At 48.9% G+C, this 15,307-nt stretch overlaps 1 protein-coding gene across 6 annotated transcripts in view; it reads right to left on the bottom strand.

The window, feature by feature from the left end:
* Nucleotides 1–246: 246 nt before the first annotated feature.
* GTF2IRD1 (GTF2I repeat domain containing 1) overlaps nucleotides 247–15,307 on the bottom strand; it is a 1,038,761-nt gene continuing 1,023,700 nt past the window's right edge. For all 6 annotated transcript variants that reach the window (XR_011274579.1, XM_069614744.1, XM_069614746.1 and 3 more), the window contains one exon: nucleotides 247–472. Coding sequence is in view for 5 of the 6 variants with exons in the window: in XM_069614744.1 (XP_069470845.1) it covers nucleotides 404–472 (69 nt within the window). In the remaining variant the exon portion in view is untranslated. The remainder of the gene's footprint in view (nucleotides 473–15,307) is intronic.

Raw genomic sequence — 15,307 nt, 5'->3', positions numbered from 1 at the left:
TCCCAGCCACGACCAAAGTCGTTATACTACAATGGGTACTACTCTGTAGGTTACCATAAGGGGCCAGCGTACACAAGGCTGAGTGATTGTCTTACTTTATGAACACCACCACTGCACACGAACCCATAGGTTTGTAATATAAGCAGCAAGCTATAATGTAGTGGCAATAGGGGACACGTGTAGCGCTAGGTACGAAGTGTGAAATAAATAAATGACACATAAAAAGTACACAAGAGTAATTACAAATAGAGCAAGGCAACATTTTATTTAAAAAGGCCTTGGTGGCAGGAATATAGTGTAAAAATCATTGGAAAAACTAAAAGGCATTAATACATATTGGAATATACATTTTTTTTACATAAATTACATTTTATTTTATTTGAGGTTTTGATTTTTATGAGGTTTAGTAGTTCATGGGTCCTGGAATCTGAACATTTGCACCACCATAGTCCATCATGTACATGGGCCATTGCTGCAACACAAAAACATGTGGTCAGAACATGTAGTCACTTAATGCCTGTACACTTTACATACATTATAGACAATAGAACAACTGCCCCTATGTTAGCGCAGAAAAGTATTGAACAATGCCACGATGGCAGCTGTGACAACAAAGGTTGAGGCAGGTCGTATAGCTTTTGGCTATCTATTTTTCGAGACCCAAGTCTGATTCCGGGTTTCGTTCCCAGGAGGAAGGAAAACAAGCCTTTTAAATCTTTTGGCCTTTCCACTCAATGTTTGTAGCGTTTTCAACAATCTTTTCATCAGAGCCAACAACTGAGCTAATGCACTTCAGGCCAATGTTGCTGCTTCTATAGTATGGAATGGAGCAAACAGGCTGCACCGCAATCTGCATTAGATATAGATTTTGTACTAGAACAAAATATAAAGAAGGCTGATTTTTGCACTATGTTTGCCATGTGACATACAAAAAAACAGATTCACCCCAAAGTCTCTCGTTCACACTGGAAAAGTGGAGAAATATGATTTTTTTAAAAACAACTTTATTTTCCACTTTTCCCAGTACAACAAGGTAACGCAACAACTGAATTCACACACATTATTCCTTTTGTAGATGTTTGTGCCTGTGACAAAGTTCGCTGCATGTCTTTGGAGACTGCCACAGGGGTGATGGTGTAACCAAAGGGGGTGGGAGTCTGCCCCACCTAGTGGGTGGTGGGTTGGGAGGAGAAACTGGGGAATCCCTTGGTCACCCTCAATTAGTTGTTTGGCAGGGAACAGTCACAGGACCCTCTGCTTTAACCCATAAGATGCTGTCACATTAAGACATTGGGATGTGGCAGAGAAAATAAGATATGCAGATCCCATCCCCAAATTAGATAGCCCGAAGCTCCCACTACCCAGACCCAAAACCACTGAAAGTACATTCACACAGCGGCATTCAGCTTTACAACAAAGAAATAGATCAAACACAAGATGCTACGGTTCCTGGAGGCCCAAGGAAAAAGTAGAACACACACCAAAGGCCCAAACAGGTTTTGTTTGTAACAAGCATACTCTTGAGTGACACTGTGACACTATGCTATCAACATATTGGGCCTCATTACAAGTTAGCTGGTCCGGATTTAAGGGTGCAGGTAAAACCGTACCTGCACTGTTTCTGGACTGGCTAACTACGAGTTCTGTCGGCAGGTGGTGTTACTCCCGTCAGGTCTGACGTGGCGAGAGTAAAGCCACCCGCCTGCAGACAGAAATGGAAACACTGGCGCCGTTATTTACGGTGCCAGTGTTTCCATGGTCGTCATCCCCATGGAGTCCTATGGGACTCCATGGGGATGGGGATTAACGGAATTCCGCCTCTGGAATTACCCGGTCACCGGGGTTGTAATGCCCCAGTGATTCTGGCAATCACAGAGGCGGTAATTCACTACGAGTCCAGCGGCAGCCTGCCGGTTTTTCCGGCATGGCTACCGCGTCTCCCAAAGCGTGTTCTCTCATGGGTGATACAAATTTGCAAATACACGTGCCCCCACACTTACTTCACGCACAGAGGCTTCAGAATCTTTAAGGGGTGTGTCAGCTCTGTCCTCATGCTGAACACTTAGAGGAGCTCTGTGCCTCTCATGCAGTCTTCCCCAGCCACAGAAGTGGAGAGGGGAGGTGAGTTCTATAAAGGGGACAGACTAAATAAAGGCCCCGGACAACCCCTAAAACTCATATGAAGCTCAGGTGAGCTAATTAGGGGCAGCATTTCATACCCCATCACCAATTGCAGGTCCTACGTACAGACCTTTACAAGTATCCCAGCCCAAGGGTGGGAGAAACAGACCTATACAAGCACACAAGCTCAGTCTGTTGGTGTGGGTGTTTGTAGGATGTTGTGGCAGGCATTTGGAGAAATTCGGCGAAATGTAAGAAAAAGTTGGCAGGAGGTGTGCAGAGAGGAGGAAGGTGAGGAGGTTAGAGCCCAGAAGGGCAGAAGAAGGTAGAGAGCAGTAGGATGTGGTGGGAGAGACATTGGGAGGACGTGGTAAAATAGAGACATCTTTTGGAGGTTTCAGGTGAGAGCTATCAGGAGGACCTGCTAGGAGAGAACTAGCCAGAGGGGGGTGGTGTACATTAAGAGGAGTTGGAGCCAGCAGAAGTAGGTGGTAAGATGGAGACATCAGGAGGTTGTTGCTGAAGATAAGGAGGAGGTTGTAATCAACACCAAGGAGAGGTTCAGAGTCATCTAGCCAGGAGAGGATGGTTCCTGAGGGCCCATTTGACCCATGGCATGTGCTAGAGGTGGGAGTAAGAATTAGCATCTAGCAGGGTATTGGGGGTGTAGAGAATTGATCAGAAGGGTAGAAGGCTACACCCAAGAAGAGCACAGTGATAGGGCCCTGTTAAGTTCCCCTAGGCGTAGGGTATCTGGAGCCTGGCCGAGATGTTCTGTCTCTGCCCAACAGCTGGAGGAAACACAGTGTTATCTAGCAGCTAAATGGGAGCAATTTCTAGTAATATGATTGATTTTTTATAACGCGCTTAATACCCAGAGGTTTCTAAAAGCGGCCCGGGGATTGAACCTGGGCTGCTCTGTGTCGTCTTGCTTCCAAGGCGACCACGTTGTCCCTGAGCTATCCTCCTGAGACCTCCCGTGGAGAAGAAGAATGGTGCAAAAATCCCTGAAGCCAATTCAATGTTGGAAGCAGATGAGCAGGTACTAGCCGAGTGAAAGGTGACTGAGTTCTGAGCAATAGCTTGGCAAACAACTCTCTGCTCAGAACTTTCAGTCAAAAAATTAAAAAAACATTTGTACCCCATGTTCCTATGTACATTCTGTTTATGCAGCCCTCTCAACTATATAACAGATGGTGTCAGAAGTGGGAACAGAAAGGATGTGATGGAATCCTACCCATGATGTCCACTGGCTAAATGCTGTTTGTTGACAACTCCAGAATTCCCATGAAAGCAACGACTGATGCAGGGCGCTTTGCTTTGTATAGTATTGACAATGGGAACAGTCTACTAGGATGACAAGCTTTGATTGCCATAGGACTTAAAATATCCCTTCCTGAAGGCGTGTCATGAAGGGTAGCCCCAAAATCTAAACTTCTAGTAAAGAACACATTATTTACCTATCTGTAGTGTTATTTGTGACAGGTTTGTCCTTCTTCCCACAGATTACTCCTCTTAGGTATGTATTGTGATGAATCCAATGCAGTCATTACGGATTCCTTGGAGGCAACCTCCTCCCATGTGGCCAGGAGACGGCAGCCACCGGGGAGATTTTATGAATTCATTGGACGAGTCACAGTATTCTCCCTTTTCCCATGAGGAAGACTCCCTGACACCCATGACCTTAATGGCCTTTTGTCAACTAATGGTTTGCCCTAGTGAGGAAGTCAAGAAACCTTTTCTCTATACTACTCTGAACCGGTCCCCATCTTTGACCCAAACACCCACAACTCACACAACACCTTTTGTTTATAATGTCCTTTATGCGAAATCCATGAGAGAAACCATCTAGGAGTTAAAAGTCCAAAGATAACCATGGACTCCAACTCCCATAACCACCCAGGTACTGAGATGAGGAGGACAAGGGAGTTTGTGCAAAGTGACAGGAGCTTGAAGTACAACATGCAAACTAGTTGTTTTCCCAAGTCTTCAGTGCGCGGGACATTTAAGGATAGCAACTGCACTATGGAGTCAAGCAGTGCAGGAGAAGACATTACCACCCATGCTGAGGCTCAAAAACGAGAGGTTCACCAATGAGGCTGGGGAAAAAGAGAAGACTGCTGGGACAGGAGGAGAAACACTGAATGCGAGCACGAAGGGCCGTGGGGACACTGTAAGCCGTGCAGGAGTTCCTGGAGTTTGGGCCACTTGACGAGACAGCGTTCTCCAACCCGGGCCGAAGAGAAAGGCTGGCGTGTGATCACAGAGCCACGCAGGATGCTGGAAGTACGTCCGCACACTCCAAATTGGAAAGCAGGTGCAGGAACCACACTGCAGAGATGCGAGCAGCATCAGAGACACTGGAAGAAACCAGTGAGTCCGCCCAAAGCAGCTGGGGACCCCCGGGGCGTTTCGACAAATGGGGACAAGATCTGGGGAAGGATATCGATGACTCCTTTTGGGCGCTGATGTGTAGAAGAGTCTCTTGCTCGACGGTTTCCCTGCAGTATAGAGATCAGGCCCTGAAACTGCTACACAGGTGACCTACCCACCGGCGGTGATAGCTAAGATGTGTAAGGGGTATGACTCGCACTGTTGGAAGTGTCACCGGGTGAAGAGGTACTACAATCACATGTGGTGAGGCTGCCCTAGAGCACAAGCTTACTGGGAGAAGTTTTATTGTGGATTAAGGGGGGGGGGGTTTATGGGATTCACAGGGACGTCTCGCCATGGTTCCTTCTATTTGGGGTGTGGCTGGAGGAGGAGGATGAGGTGAGGGATGGACATATGGTGCGGGTTATGTTGGTGGCCTCTAGATATTGCCTAGATATTGCCTAACATAGTTGTGGAAGAGTCCGCATGTGACCTACCCCCATTCACCACCATCCTGGCCGTCGGTTCCGAGTATAGTGCCGCGATCCACCCCCTATATCTCAGGTCCATCCGTATGGTCTAGAGGACCTCCCCCATGAAGACCCAACTCACCGAATAGAAAGCCTTCTCGGAATCTAAGGCCAGAAGTAGGGCCCGTCTCTCTCCACACCACCAGTGTGTTGAGGATGTGAAGTGTCTTACGCAAATCGTCGGCACCTTGCCTGCCCATAATAAAACCTGTCTGATCTGTGTGAATCAGTCGAGGGAGCCATGACGCCAGGCGCAACGCAAGCACCCTGGCAAAGATTTTGGCGTCCACGTTTAGAAGGGAGAAGGGCCTGTACGAGGTGCAGTTGGCAAGGTCCTTCCCTGGTTCTGGGATTACTGCTATTAATGCCCAGAGGACGACGGTGGCATGGTGCCTTCTCAAACAATTGAGTTAAACAGCTTGGCCAGAGGTGTTGCCAAGAGGGACTGGTACAGTTTGTAGAAAGCTGTGGTGAACCTGTCCTCCCTTCGGGGCTTTACCTGCCTTTAAGCTTTTGTATCGCCCGTAACACCTCCTCCCACGTTACCTCTTCCTCGAGCACCTCGTTTTCCACCACTGTGAGTTTGGGGAGTAGCACACTATCAAGGTAGCCACGCACCTCCTCCTCCGTTGCCTCTTCCGGTCTGACATATAGGTCTCGATAGTATGCAGTGAACTGAGTCAGAATGTCCTCTCCTCTATTCACCATTGCGCAGTCGGCCCGTGTACCTTATCTATTCTCCTCGCCGCCCTGCATCCCCTCACCCTATCCGCCAAGAACGCCAGGAACGCACCAACTGCATCCTCTCGTTCATAATACTTTTGTTGTGTGAATCTCATCCTCTTCACCACCTCACCTATTGACACCAAGTGGAGGTCTTGCCTCTTGTCCCTCATGCTTCCCAGGAGCCTTTCTCTATCGGCGTCCTGTTGAGTTCTCAAAGCTTTATGTTCCTCTTGGCGTCTGGCCTCAACCAGCCTCCGTTCCCTTTTCTTCCACACCCCTTATGCTAAGAGTAGTCCGCTGAACGTGGCCTTCGCTGCCGCCCATACCATAGCCTTGCACACCTCCCCATTTTTGCTGGTTTTAAAATACGACCCGATCTCTCACCAGCGTTTCATTGCACCTCCAGCGCAGCTATCGCTGAGGTGTCTTCACCAGGCGCCACTCTGCCACCACCAGCTCATGATACGACCAAGTTACTACCTCAACTTTAGGTACCCTTACCTCTCCCACCTGTTCCCGTGGGACCAACAGCAGATCTATCCTTGTGTACAACTGTTGCAGCGAAGAGAAGAATGTATCACCCCCTGGCCCTGTAAAGTGACCCCGCCAGTAGTCTTTCAGAAGCTTCCGAAAGTCAATGTTTACCCCACCCCCACTGCCCCCTTTGCTGACCACCAATTCAAAGCTAGGTTGGCCACTAGATTAGAATCACCCCCCAGGATCATGGCTCCTGCCCAGCCTTCCAACATCGCAAATACCTGGCGCAAGAATCTCACCTGTCCTGTTTTGGGCGCATATAGTGTGGCCAGTGTGACCCTTACTCCCTCATAGAGACCCTTCATCCCCCGAAACTGGGCCCCAAACCCCCTCTTGATCTGGACTTCCGTCATCCAAAATTCTTTCCCCACTAAGATACCTACCCCCTCCGTCTTGCAATCCCTGTGAGAGGCCCAATAGGTCTTTACCTTTTATTGCGGAATCCGCCCCCTGCTTACCGTAGGTCTCCTGCAGAAAGAGGATCGCCAGGTGCTGCTTGTGGAACATATAACTGGTTAGCGATCTCTTATTTTGGGAGTTCAGCCCCTTTACATTTCACGTGGCCACCCTCAACTCAGCCATAGTCCTTCATCACCTTTCGCCTTGTGTCCTTCCAATCCACCATTAGACAACCTACCCTTCCATTCTGTGTTAACCACTGCATGAAGTCGTCCTCCCCCTTTGCTTCCCCCCTCATTTTCCCCCTAACGGAGGTGTTCGGCCATGTGTCCCAAGCATCCTGACTACACCAGCCGAACCACCAGGGATACATCCCCTGTGATGGTCGCACTACCACCCCCCGGCTCCCACAGTGCGACCCATACTCCCTCCCCAAAGCTAAATTCCAACAGAAGCAACAACAACATAACCCCCTCCCAATTCCTCATTCAGCCCCCCCTTTTACCCCACACCCGTCCCATCTCCTTAAACCCCAACACCAGAAAGCAAACTCTGAGCCTCGCAGTGAACAAATGCCCGCCCTTCGCACCTCTCCCGTCCTCCCTCCCCTTTCAACCGGGAAGGAGGACGACCCCAGAAGCAAGGTCCGGGGCCCTGCAAAAAACATAAGGGTCAGCACAGCCCTTTACACCCCCTTAATGTGCCGTCTCTCCGGGGCGATGGAGTGTTGAGTTTCTGAAATGTCATAGCTCCCTGGACTTTGCACCTTCCCAATACAGACTCTGGTCATCGGAGCTCTCGGTGAGGGTCTACCCCGCCGCCACCATCCTCCTGGAGGGGTATCTCCCCCCTTCCCACTCAAATGCCAACGTAAACAGATAACCCTATCTGCACTTCGCCCCCTTCTCCTGGAGCCACCTGACGAGGGGCCCACATTTCTTGCATCTCAAAATTGTGTGGGCTGACAGGTCCTGAAAAATGGCAACCTTGGAGTCTCCTTACACAATGTCACCAATACGCTGCACCTTCTCAATGATTATCGCCTTGTCTCTTGAAGTAGTGCAACCGTGCCAAGACCGATTGTGGTCTTCTGCTCCCCCCTGCCCCTCCACCATGATGCCCTCTGTCCAGGGTTACCTGCTCGCCCTCTTTGGATCCCAGGACCATTACTATTATTTCTTGGATCTTCTGCTTCAGGCCCGTGGGGGATTCCCCTTCTGTCTCCCACAGCCCGAAGAAACTGAGGTTGTTCTGCCTCTCCCGGTTCTCAATATCATCAACCTTGAGACGCAGTTTCTCTTCCCGTCTTTCCACCTCCAAGAAACGGGCCTCTGTCTGTGCTTTCAGGATCCCCATCGAGGCCTGGTGGGCCTCCACCTCTCCACTCTCTCTTTCAGGGTAACTATCTTTGGCGAGAGATCCACCACCTTCACCCCTATATCCGTCCGGATTACTCTGATCTCTTCCAGGATGGCCTGGATATCCCTTTTAATTGTACCAATCTCTTCCGAGCAGGACTGAGGTCCCCCCTATCTCTTGGCCTTCGCCATCTCTTTCCGTCCTTGGTAGCGACACTGCACAAGGGCGCCTCTCCAGCTCATCCATCTGTGTCCTCCCTTGTCCACTCAAGTTGTTCAAACCCACTCAAACCAAGGCGCTCCCTTCCTTGCCCTCACTAGACCTCAATGTATCCATACAACCAGGGGGGGCACCAGGCCAAAAAGATCTCTTTCATCCCAACCCTCCTTTGTTGGCCAACCCCCTCAATGGGGCTCTCGAAGTCTGTCCTTCCTGGGCTCCCTCCAGAGTCCGATCTGCTCCACACTACCCCTGTCTCACAGGGGGGATCCGCTGCGCCACATGTCCGGGGGCGACACGTCGCTTTCCACACCACTCAAGCTCCTCCACTTTTCACCACTGCATTGCAATCTCCTCAATCAGCTCTCACCACGCTCCACTAGGTCACTCCTGACAATCCACCTGGAGGCGGCTCCTGTCTACTACCACAGCCCCCAGCAAGCACCTGTGGCCGTTCTCTCAGAGGGCCGGATAGCACTACTGAGCGCATGCAGTGGCAGCCGCCGATCTCAGGGAGGGAGGCTGTGTAGAGGGCCAGTCAGTACAAAAGTGCAGGTGCTCCAGTGGCTGCACTGAGCTCCCTTAACCTGATGAACTGTCTCTTTCACTTTGCCAGCCCGTCAGAGGCAGCCACCGTTGAGGGATCACTAATAGTTGGAGTCCTTTCATGGCCTCCAGGCTGTAATGCTCTGAACTAAAACAAGGCGCTGGTGCGCAGTGCATTCCGATGCGCTCAGAGCCAGAATGGACATTTGCTCCATGCCCCAGTGCAAGCTGCACTTGCTGTGAACTATAAACATATTTTCAGCATCGTCCGCACTATTTCACTGGAAAACATGTTTTCAACGTTATTCGTTGCTTATGTTGGTTTGCATTGCTCATCCAAGGACACTGTGCACGAAAAGGCTACGATACACAGGTGCCGGCTGGTTCCTGATAAGGTTGCCATGGACATTGTCAAATCTGAGGATGAGTTACAGAGTTGTTTTTGCTGCTTCTGTCCTGCTCTTTGAGGTTACTGTGGGTGACTCCGTCCGGGGGCGCACGTGAGCTTCTAACGAGCAGGGACTCAGGCCAGAAGATTCTAGAAGGTGCCACCCCGCCTTTGCGGAGGGCTTAAAGTGCGGGGCACTGGAACTGTTCGACATAAAGTTTCACCCGGGAGGGGAGACGCATTACTCCAGGCCTGTTGGCTGCCAAAGTCTTTCTGCCTAGCTGTTTTAGGGGCTTTTCGGCAGATTCCTTAAAGTTGTGCCAACAGTGATGTATTTTCTTTAGACTTCTTTGCTTCATTTATTCAGATATATGTGTTGCATTTAGTCATTTATGTATGTTTTGGATGATTAAAGGGCTGTTTAAGAGGCAGTTTATCATTTAGCTGTGCGCGTGTATGTGTGAATCATTGCCTCCCGGCGTTCAAGGTTTTTCATTCAGTTTATTGGTGAGAAAAATAAGATATGTCCGTGCGCTCTTTGAAAAGCAAAACATGGACCTGTCAGCTGCTGTGGGACTGCCTCTCCCGCTACTAGCCTAGTAGCAGCCTCACATGCAGTGTCTCAATCAGGCTTGTCCCATTTGCTTTGCGTTCTTTACTGCTGCACTCCCGCCGCCTCCAACCTGCACACAAGGCCAGCAGCTCCCTCTGGATTCACCACCTGGGGTGCTGCCGCACCCAGCCTCCTGTGGAGTCCCCTGTACCAAAGTAACCTCTTCCGCCTGATCTGGGGCTGCTACATTCCCTCCTCAGCTCCGGGCTCTGCTGCTTCCCAACTTTGGAGCATCCCGTCGCAGATACACAACGTGGACCCGGGTAAAGCACCCTGGGGGCTACCAGGGTGCTATCTGCTCCTGCTTCAGCTCCTTGTGGGCTCCTTCACCACCCTACCAGCCCCCAGTCACAATCCGGCCAATGCAGCACTGGATCCCCTGTTACTTCCCCACGCAGTCAGGACCGACAACTTGGTCTGTGTGGCACTGCTCCGGGGGGTCTGCTCCTGCCGCCCACTCCTCCTCCTTAACGATGGGCCACTATTTCAGCTGGAGTGGCTCTCCCACTGCCATCTGATGCTGGGCCGCCGCAGCCGCTGGGACTCGTGGCCGCCGGGACTCGCGGCTGCCAGGCAACGGCTCTGCTCCTCATCCCGCCCGCAGTACTCAGCACTTTCAGTTCAGGCCTCAGTTGTGGGGTGCATACCACCTCTGTTTGCAGGGATTCTGCCACTCCAACTCGGCACCTTCGCTGCCTGACCGCATCCGATGCTCAGGGACCTTCTTTCCCGGGGCCCTGAATGCTTCTACTCCGCAAGTCACCAGGACAGGGAATGGAGCTCCGCGCTTAGGCAGCCATTTTGCCTGCGCCCCCTGGTAGCCTCTCCACAGTTTCCATTTTTAAATGTCCCGCTCGTTGCAGGTTTGGAAAAATAACTAGTCTGCATGTTGCACTTTGAGTTCCTGTTACTCTGCACAAAATCCCTTGTCCTCTTCCTCGTTTCAGTACCTGAGTGGTTATGGGAGTTGAAGTCGATAACTTTCTTTGGGCTTTTAGCTCCTGGATAGTTTTTCTCATGGTTTTTACAGAAAGGTACATCAGGTTTAGCGGTCATGATTACCTATGGACACTTAACCCTTAAACAGTTTTTCTCCTGGATTTTACATGAAGGCACATCAACAACAAAAGGTGTAATGTGTGAGTTATGGGTGTTTAGGTGGAAAGCGGGGGCCTGACTAGAATGATGTAGAGAAAAGGTTTCTTGACTTCCTCTACAGTGGGGGATTGTTATCTTGCAATAGGCCATTAAGGTCTTTGGGTTCAGGGTGTCTTTCTCATTGGAAAGGGGGGCACACTGTGACTCCTCCAATGAAGTCATAACATCTCCCCGGTGGTTGTCTCCTCCCATGGGATCCTCCCTCATGTAACCGCCCCCAGGGTCAGGATCAGGTAGTGACTGCTGTCCCATGGCCACATGGGAGGAGGTTCCCACTGGGCAATCCATGGTGACTTTATTGTATTCATCACAGTACGGAATCCTTCTTTAGAATAGGGCCGGAGAGGTGTTTTCTCAATCCATTGTCATTAAATAAAAAAGTCTTTAACCAAAAACTTAACCTTGTGTCCGGCTCTCATTTCTGACCCCTCACAGTATCTTCCAGTGCCAACTGTCTTCAGCCATCAGGGGTGCCATGCGGCTCCGCCTTGACTACAAGGTGTACCGATGATGCTGGAGAATGCACCAGGGACAGTATATATCGAGCCATTGACACACCATGACCTTAGTTATGCCCTTTTCCCATGAACTCAGCCGCTAAGTGGCCACAGATCAACAAGAGGTGAACAAGTTATCCATCATGATGGGTAGGATAGGAGGGTAATGAGGAATATGTGGAAAGAAGTATTAATCCATCAGAAAGAACATAACTAGGTAAATGTGTTATTCTAATAGATTCCTTCCTCTCAGCGTCTCCTCATTTTAGATGGACTCCCACAGGAGTACAGAAGACTGGAGAAGGTAAGATAGCCTGAAATCACCACATAGACCAGAAAACTCTGGAGCACTGTCCACCCTAAAAGGGCATCTTGACCAGTGTGTTGTGACGAATCCAGGGAATTCATCCCTTCTCCCCAAGGGGGAGCCACCCCCTTTGGGTCTAGGGAGGTGATCAATCCCATCTAGCGCCACTAACAGCTTTTGTGGGGAGCACGGCTCTGGGTTACCCAGCAGTCGGCAGGTTCTCCGACATACCTTTTTACCCACATCTAACAACCTCAACCCACTTTTCCAGTTTTCAATTGGTAGCCACATCCATTCCTTGAAAAAATAAGGGGCACAATCTGCTCCAACCAACCTGGATTTGGATGTGGAATCATCTGCTAACCACCGTGCCACGTATTGGAGTTGGCTGGCCAAGAAATACACTTCGAAATTAGGTAATCTAACTCCTCCCAGCTCGTATGGGTTTTGTAGTTTCCACAGCGCAATCCTGTTTCTGTTATTGCACCATTTGAACCCTCTGCACATGCTCTGTATATCAACAAAGAGGCGTCTCGGTATCAGATATGGAATATTAGCAATAAAATGCAACAACATAGGTAGTACAACCATTTTCAGCAGTGCCACCCTCCCCATCATGGTCAATGGAAGCCTCGCCTAGAATGACATGCTGTTTTTAACGTTAGCCACTGCCTTTACCGTATACTGCTCGTATTCAACCTCAACCTTATGGTAAACATCAATTCCTAAATTTCTGAACGTTACGGGTTCCCACCCAATCTGCAGTACAGGGAGTCTATTCACTGGTACCCCCATGTACCTTCCCAGAGGGAATATGCTGGACTTCGCGCTGTTGATTGTTATGCCGGACAACCTTGCGTACTGTTCCATTACATCTAGAATGTACTGCAGGTTCTCTTCCGAGTATTGTAAATATAACAGCATAACATCCGCGTACATCGAGATTAAGTGCTGCCCCCTTATGGTACTGATCGTGAGCACGCTACAAACATGGTAATAACGTACAGGCCCTGTTTGAAGTGGATGGCTGGGATTCTGACCTGTACTCTTTACCGCCTCTTGGTTAGACTGATGGTTCATACTATTGTCCTTGCACTAAGACGTAAACTTACACCACTAACAGGCATACACGGACTTGAAAGGAGTACTTCTGGTGGAAAGGCATACATTTTGGATGTCATCCATTAAATCCCTCTCCTTATGCTTCAGCCGCTGAGCAGCCAAGCATGAAGGTTGAGTCTTCTGAGATTCAGCCGAGTCCCAAGTTCTCCTGGCCCAGTCTGGAGTGATCAGGATCATGGTGCGCTGTACTTCCACAGCTATCACAGAAACAGCAGAATTACATTACTCCTCAGGAGCTAATAAAAGTGAGCAGAGCATCACTCGACAATCAATGCATCTTCTATGGACCTGGCAGGACAAATTCCCTGTTGCGGAACAACTTGCACTTATGTTGACAATGTAGGGGAAGAAGTACACTTAAGGGTTCCCCTGAACGGGCGGAGATGTCATCCAGAACTTACTGACAGAGGATTGAAGTCTGCATACTCAAGGTAACCGCAATCACATTCTCACATGGGCAGACAACTGAGATATGTTCACCAGAGTCCGGAACCACAGCATCATCGCTTCCATGTACAGAAGCAGCAACATTTATAGAAAGCTGCAGCGTTAACTACTACCGATTCTGCCCCTATCAAGGCTGCCCAAAATTGGTCCCTACTTATGTTCTCTATAGATTTCATGAGACCCCCATAGCCTTTAATATACAGTGGTTTCAGAATGGTACATGCTGTCAATAAATGTCTTCTTGTTTTAACTTCTGTGGAGCAGTGCCTACACATTACATCTTCGACCTCTTGGGCTGCTCTATTCCACTTGTTCGTATATTCCTTTGACCCCAGGACATTAAACCTGAGTTGCATCGTGAATATCCTGAGGGATGAATGGGACCATTTTATTAGGTAACTTTTAGGTTTACCAATCTTGAAGCCCTGATGTGAGTATTCTCTGTATCTATGAAGCTTGCTCAGTTTGTCTATGTCCATGACCATGTCCCTCTCCAGTGATTTCTTTTTAATCACTGACACGTGGTCCGGCCGTTCACGTATTGTGTCCATGTTGAGGCCCAATTTACATAGGTAGTTTTCTGTGAAATTACTCGCTACATCCCTTCGTCACTTTACCCAGAAGCTGTAAAAGATGGTTTGTACCTGCCACCGTTTTGTTAATTTTTAAGATACAGGAGAGTTTTTCTAACTGACCAGCATGTGAGCAGAGACTGTAAACCGTACTCCAGGCGCAAGGCCTCCACATGTACACCCTTAGGCATATTCATCATGGAGTGGATTAGTTTGCCTTCCAATTTCTGAAGCCACGACCTCCTTTAGTGACTATCTCTAGCGCATATAGGATGGCCGGGCATATACTAGACTTGTAAATATGGATGTACCCTTCTATATTGCTGCCACCCCTATGTTCCACGTAGGATTTTATTGCTGCCCACCTTCTCCATATCCTGGTACCAATGTGGTCTTTATATTGCGAGGCCGATGGAGTTGCCCATATAGGGAAGCCCAGGTATAACACTTCCGTAGCCCTTTCCAGTATTTTACTATCCAGATACCACTGTGTTTTCTTTGACTTCGTGTTAGAGTCTTTCAAGCACATTGTTCTTGTTTTAGTTTTATTTATAATCATGAAGTTCTCTTTGGTGTAGGTGTTTAGAGCATTTAGGGTGCGCTGGAGTCCAATCTGTGTTTGATCTAAGGTTATTATGTCATCAGCGTAAGCCATGGTGACAATTCTTACGCCGTTTATGGTTGGTGGAAAATGTCTAGTATTCTTTAAAGCTTGGTCCATATCGGCAGTGTAGAGATTGTACAGGATGGGGCCCAATGCACATCTCTGTTTAAGTGCCTCACTGGTGGCGATATATTTTGTCAGGGACCCCTCTTGGTTGAGACGAACAGCAACAGTTGTATTCCTATATAACTTTTGTATGAAATATAGCAGAGCAGGATCAATGCCCCATCCTTTTAGTTTTGCCCGAAGTCTGCTTCGGGAAACCAGATCAAAAGCATTTGAAAAGTCCACATAGCAACAATATAGCGTGTTCATCCCTTTTGAACGTAATGCTCTCAGAAATTGCAATGTTGCTATGTTAGTTGTCGTACTGTAACTTTTTCTGAAGCCTGTTTGGAACGTACTCAGTATGTTCTTAGTTTCTGTCCAGGTATTCAAAGTTGAGGAAGAACACCAGAAAATAGTTTCTGACAGGAATCCATCATCGCCAACAATCTGTAATTTGTTGTTATAAGTCTATCCCCTATTTTTAATATAGGTACCAGAATAGATTGGCGCCAACTCTCTGGGATTTGTCCACGCTTTAGTATTTTCCCAAAGTATATTGCCAAGATTCTTGCCCAAAGGCTAGGGTCGGCCTTAAAAACCAGATTAGGGATGCCATTCGGCCCCGGGGCTCGGGATGCTTTTGATTTTATTATTAGCCTTTCAAGGTTAGTTTCGGAGGAC

The sequence above is a fragment of the Ambystoma mexicanum genome, chromosome 9, assembly GCF_040938575.1.
Source record: "Ambystoma mexicanum isolate Mex_15411 chromosome 9, UKY_AmexF1_1, whole genome shotgun sequence".
Classification (NCBI taxonomy): domain Eukaryota; kingdom Metazoa; phylum Chordata; class Amphibia; order Caudata; family Ambystomatidae; genus Ambystoma; species Ambystoma mexicanum.
Note: the sequence above shows the minus strand (reverse complement) of the source record. Positions and strands in the feature narration are given on the sequence as shown.